At 33.8% G+C, this 6,000-nt stretch overlaps 1 protein-coding gene across 1 annotated transcript; it reads left to right on the top strand.

Annotated features, from left to right (window-relative positions):
• The first annotated feature begins 242 nt into the window (after positions 1–242).
• LOC103834093 (integrin-linked protein kinase 1) lies at positions 243–5,632 on the top strand. Its single transcript, XM_009110153.3, has 12 exons — positions 243–3,027; positions 3,106–3,180; positions 3,281–3,376; positions 3,465–3,550; positions 3,635–3,755; positions 3,833–3,912; positions 4,179–4,241; positions 4,351–4,457; positions 4,549–4,634; positions 4,835–4,956; positions 5,070–5,181; positions 5,286–5,632. Exons 1-12 carry the CDS (start codon positions 2,695–2,697, stop codon positions 5,382–5,384), a joined length of 1,380 nt encoding a protein of 459 aa, XP_009108401.1. The 5' UTR covers positions 243–2,694; the 3' UTR covers positions 5,385–5,632.
• The last annotated feature ends 368 nt before the right edge of the window (positions 5,633–6,000 follow it).

Consider the following 6,000-nt stretch of genomic DNA (forward strand, 5'->3'; position numbering starts at 1 on the left):
ATATACCTTATATATGTTACTATCATTTAAATTTAATTATATATCATATCAAATAGAAAAAATAGTTTTTTATTTATAAAATTTATTTATATGTTCGCACCAATTTAATTATATAAGTAGTAGATAATGACTTTTTAATTATTCAATATATATTTATTATTTCATAATATGTTATAAACATATAATATATAAAATAATATATATATATATAATGTTCATCCCGCGCAAGGCGCGGATCTTAACCTAGTGTTTCAAGTGTTCCTCTTTCCTTATATATCAAAATTATTTTCACATTTTTATAGCTGTCAAAATCTAACTATTTATTCACACTCAGCGATAAGCATTAAAAACTACTACGTGACTTTTGTGAAGTGCACGTTTCCAAAATTAATTAAAAAGATGCTATAATATAATAATACTATATTTTAATCTAAAAATTTAGTATCTTCTTAGAATATTCTTTTCATTTTAAATAAGAAAATTAGCTTTTAAAATATTTTATGGGAATTCAATTTGGAATGTAATTGGCATATGTTAATAGATTTCTCAGAAAAACTCCAAAACTTGGAATTGAAATTAAGAGAGAGATAAGAATCATTAAAAGGTTACGACATGAATATATTAGACAACTTGTCGTTGGTTGAGACAAAAAAAAAATTATATGCCCATGTTTTAAACTGCAAATGCCAGAATCTTGACCTTACATTGCATATAAATATATTTATCATACTCGAAGAACTATTTTTATATAAAAATAGTTATGCATATTGGTTGACAAAAAAAAAATTGAAAGATGCTATACACGTTCAAATTCACATGTTGTGACTTGTGAAGTTGAATAGTAACTTAACAATTTTTTTCTAAAATAATACTGGAAAAAAAGAGATGAGGATGAAAATGTCAAATCTTCAACTATTAGATGTATACATCAATAAATTAGTTCACATACTTAGCATGAAACCTTATCCAGTTAGCTATTTTCCTTATACAACCAAAATGGCTGTTATAAGGAAAATAGCTAACTGGATAAGGTTTCATGCTAAGTATGTGAACTAATTGGAAAATACAGTAATCGTTTTGTTTCCTTTTGATTTCTAAAACGATTACTGATATTTCTATAATTCAAACAAGCGGAAAATACAGTAATCGTTTTAGAAATCAAAAGGAAACAAAAAAAGTATATGTATTTTTATGTGTTCGCTCCCAACAAAATTTTAAAATATTCTATATACTAATTAATTTATTATAAATAACAAACATTAATAGTTAAATTAGTTATTACAAGATATCAAATTTATTTAAAACATTTATTTTATCATATTTATTTATTTATTATGTATATTATAATATACTAAAACTAAATCGTAGTATATTTTAATTTATTACATAATTATTAAGAAATATTAATATTTATTTAAATGTTTAGAATATTACTATAAAAAACTTTATATATCAATTTTTCGCTTAATGAAAAGTTCACTGTATAGATGTAACCAATGTTCTAAAACACACCGATTTGGACAGCTTTCTCGGCGACTAAGCGCTCTACGGACCTTGGTCGTGGTGTTTCACCCTTATTCGGGCAAAAAATCAGGAAAAAAATCTGGGTTTTTCAAGTTTGAAATCGATATCTTTATCATAAACCTATCATATTTGATCATCAATAACAAATAAATAGAAGCAAAACGACGCAAATCACTAAAAAAAATTGAAGCACCATTGTGAAAAAGTTCTGAAGCGCCGCACTTAGGGTTGCAGGTTCAGTGAGGAAGATAAAATGAAAATGACTTTTTTGCCTTTCATTAATAAAAAACAGAAAAACAGCCATAAATGCATCACTTGGGCTTTGTACCCAAAAACTGTCAATCAAACTAGACACAATACCGCTGGGCCACAGACAATTATTATGTTTTTCTTAGTGATTCAAATATATATCTCTATAAAGTCGATAATAGTTCTTAAAAAAATCTCCGATTACTCTCCAAATTTTTTCTGATTTATTGTTAACTCGCTAGGTCCGGATCGACCGTACGCGTTGCGTTTAGCGAATTTTCAAATATGGCATATAACTAAACAAACATATTTGCTTTTTTATGTTTTACAACAAAAAAATTATTTGTTTTTACCAAAAAAAAACTTATTTGTTAAAGTATATATGAAATCACGTTTTTTAATACAATTCCACCATTTGATAAGGAATTTAATTCACAAAGGTTGGTCCTAGAAGAAAACTGCGTCGGCGCAAGTGAAAACGCGGTCGTTTAAACGAATCCTATCGTACACGTGCGGAGTGATCTACGCCGTTACTATTCATTTGAGTTTTTAAAACAACGGCTCGGATCTATTTTACTTGCCTTCGTCAACGCATTATTACCGTGGCGCCAGAGATGACGTATCTTCTCCAAGGAACCTTCCTCCACGTGCTCACGATCACGTGACACATACGCGCTCAACAGAAGCTCCTTCTCTTCCTTGTGGTCTCCAATGACTTTTCACAGACCGGCTTTCTCTTCTCCATCACGGCATCACACACCTCTATATATATCGCCACTGAGTTATTGTCTCTCTCTCACAACATTTTCTCTGAGATACAGTTTTCTAGATAACTTCGTACAAGATTGTGTAAGGTTTTGATTTGTCGTTGACTCTCCAAGATTTTCGGACCAAACTAGTTTTGTCTGTTTTTTCAAAGAGATGGAAGTGGGTGTCCTAAAGCCGTCTTTTTCGATCGGAAAGCTATCTTCTCTGGCGCCGGAGAAGATTCTGGAGCCATCTGTTCACTCGGAAGAAGAGGTTTTAGAGGACGGAGAAGAGATCGATGGTGGTGTGAGACTTATGTATTTGTCTAATGAAGGAGACATTGAAGGGATCAAGGAGCTTCTTGATTCCGGGATCGATGCTAACTACAGAGACATTGATGATCGTACTGCTCTCCACGTGGCGTCTTGCCAGGGGCTTAAAGATGTCGTGGAGTTACTTCTTGAATGGGAAGCTGAAGTTGATCCTAAAGATCGATGGGGAAGCACGGTAATAAGAAACAACACCATACACTTTTGGTTTGTACTGTTAATAATGTATTAACCTTTTTTTTATTTTAAAAAACAGCCTCTTGCAGATGCGATATTCTACAAGAACATTGATGTAATCAAGATACTTGAGACTCATGGAGCTAAACATCCGGTAATAATCTAATGTGGTTCGGTGTTTTGATTGTATCTTTAATTTGATGTAATTGCCATTTGGACGATTTATATTATTTACATGATTTGTATGTTTTCAGATGGCTCCAATGCACGTGGAAGCTGCTCTTGAAGTCCCTGAATATGAAATCAATCCCGACGAGCTTGATTTCACTCAAAGCAGAGAGATATCAAACGTAAAAACGTTATTGGCTTTAGTGAATCTTTTACTTATGTGTTCAATACTTTTTTCGTCTGATGGTGTGGAGTTTCTTGTATTTATAGGGAACTTATTGTGTGGCAATGTGGCGTGGCATTCAAGTTGCGGTGAAGAAGCTCGATGATGAAGTTTTGAGCGACGAGAATCAAGTGTAAGTGGAATGATCTTGTCGAGGGTAGTAAGGTTTTAGATTCCAAATGCCTTACCATGATTGTTGTGGTGTATGTGCGTGTAGAAGGAGATTCCATGATGAGCTTGCATTGCTCCAAAGGCTTAGGCATCCAAACATTGTTCAGTTTCTTGGTGCTGTTACTCAAAGTAATCCAATGATGATTGTTACTGAATATTTGCCTAGGGTATGATGACTTTCTCTGATAAAATTTGACATCTTTCTTTCTTAAAAACCAAGATCTCATTTTGATACATTCTTCAGGGGGATTTGCGCGAATTGCTGAAAAGGAAAGGACATTTAAAACCAGCTACCGCTGTTAGATACGCCCTTGATATTGCAAGGTATGCATTTTTTAAAGCTATGCTCCTAGATTTTGATCCGTGGGTTTATTTTTGGTTTACAAAATTAGAAATTATTATTTAGTATATGTCTTATATACTTATAAGTTTTCTCCATATAATTTATAAAACCATAATGACATAATCTGTAATATAATGTGCTTTCAAAACAGTGTTTCTTTTTAATAGTATAGATGCCTGTTCTTCGTAGTTCATAAAAAAATTTATTAGATTTGTTTGTAATTCTTACATGTTCAAATATCTTTTAGGGGAATGAGCTATCTTCATGAGATCAAAGGAGACCCTATCATCCACCGAGATCTTGAACCTTCGTGAGTTCGCATTGTCAATATCAGCGTGTTTTTTGGTCGTCTCTTATATGTGCAGTTAGTATCAAGAAGCTCTTTAATTTTCTGGCAATGGTAAAAATAATATTTGCAGAAACATACTGCGGGATGATACAGGGCATCTGAAAGTTGCAGACTTTGCAGTAAGCAAGCTTGTTACTGTTAAAGAAGACAAGCCTTTGACATTTCTAGACACTTCTTGTAAGCTTTTCTATATTTGGGAGCTTTCGTTCTTGATCTTCTTGATCAAGAGTCTTGATTAATGAATCCCGTTATAACTCACTAATTGTAGGTCGATATATTGCTCCCGAGGTTTTCACCAGCGATGAATACGACACCAAAGCTGATGTTTTCTCCTTTGCATTGATAGTTCAAGAGGTAAGGACACTTCGTTTACTCTCTTTGTTTGTTGACTCAGAGTTGATCCGGAGAACTTTTTTTTTTCAACGAAAAACTATTCTATTATTCAAACTTGAAGTAACAGGTCAGGGTCCAGGGACCGAATGATAGACCACTAATTTTTGGGGACCATAGGCAAATGTTCTGCTTTGACTCGTTTCAGTGTCTGAATGTTTTAGATGATCGAAGGAAGAATACCCTTTGCGGAAAAGGAAGACAGTGAAGCTTCAGAAGCTTATGCATGCAAAGAGCGTCCATTTTTCAAAGCTCCATCTAAGCATTACCCTCATGGACTTAAGTCGTGAGTCTTTTTCTTTCTTTTTCTCTGAAGAAAACAGTTTTGCATCAATTGATTGGTTTTGTCCATGTCATTAATCGGTTAGGTTCAAACCGTGTTTTTTTGGTATCTCATAGGTTGATAGAAGAATGCTGGTTAGATAAACCGGCCAAGCGACCGACTTTCAGAGCGATCATTAAACGGCTTGAGTCCATTCTTCACCATATGGGCCACAAGCGACAATGGAGGGTCTCTCTCTCTTTGCACACTGATCAATGAGATTTTTGTCTTGTGGATTATGTTTTGTTCGTCTCTCTAATGTGTTTCTTCTTCCACATGTTTTTTGTTATCAGATAAAGCCATTGACATGCTTTCAGAAGTTCGAGCACAAGAAAAAACATAATTGGGATGTTAGCAGCCCTGATGGCTCTTCATCGGGTTCACATTTGTGATTCTTTAACCGGTTAAAAATGATTCTTTTGTATTCTTTCCGCTTTAGTTTGGCTTTCCCCTAAACAGCCGAATTTTACTTTGTAATGTTGTTTTACTTTGAAGAAAGTATTCGTGTGGTCTTGGACAGAAGTTGCATTTTATTTTAGTATTAAGTTGTAACGAGTCTTCAGATTTTTGAAGCTGTATAATACATGTCTAACGAATTATAAGGAATTTGTTTCAATCGAGTTTTTTCACTAAATGTTTTACATTTCTTCGAGTTTGATTCGGGTTTGTTCACGACAATGTCTTAAGTAATCTTCGACTTTCAGTCTCTATCAAATTGCTGGTGGTTCGTGGAAGAGACAAGGGGACTCTGTTTTCCCTAAGATACAATTTCCAAGCTTTAGTAAACAATTTTCGGAGGGAAAGAAATGGAAGGAGACATGGATAACAGCATCATACTTCAACCCAACTCATAAAGTTCATAAGCAGGTTCGTAATAGGTTCTCTTCAGTTCGGGCCAGAGGAGAAAGAAGACTTGACCAAACTATGCAAGTTTGGTTTCTTTCATGATAGCAACAGCGCTTTCTGTTTGTTTTCTTGCTTTCAAACAAGAGTATCAGTCAGTCTTTG

This window comes from Brassica rapa, chromosome A08, assembly GCF_000309985.2.
Source record: "Brassica rapa cultivar Chiifu-401-42 chromosome A08, CAAS_Brap_v3.01, whole genome shotgun sequence".
In the NCBI taxonomy this organism is placed as follows: Eukaryota; Viridiplantae; Streptophyta; class Magnoliopsida; order Brassicales; family Brassicaceae; genus Brassica; species Brassica rapa.

What these genes read in the sequence shown, in the direction of transcription:
- LOC103834093 (XM_009110153.3), top strand. Translation starts at nt 2,695, where the DNA reads ATGGAAGTGGGTGTCCTAAAGCCGTCTTTTTCGATCGGAAAGCTATCT. An exon ending in TTGAGCGACGAGAATCAAGT is followed by an intron (nt 3,551 to 3,634) that starts GTAAGTGGAATG and finishes ATGTGCGTGTAG; the next exon opens with AAGGAGATTCCATGATGAGC. An exon ending in TACCCTCATGGACTTAAGTC is followed by an intron (nt 4,957 to 5,069) that starts GTGAGTCTTTTT and finishes GGTATCTCATAG; the next exon opens with GTTGATAGAAGAATGCTGGT.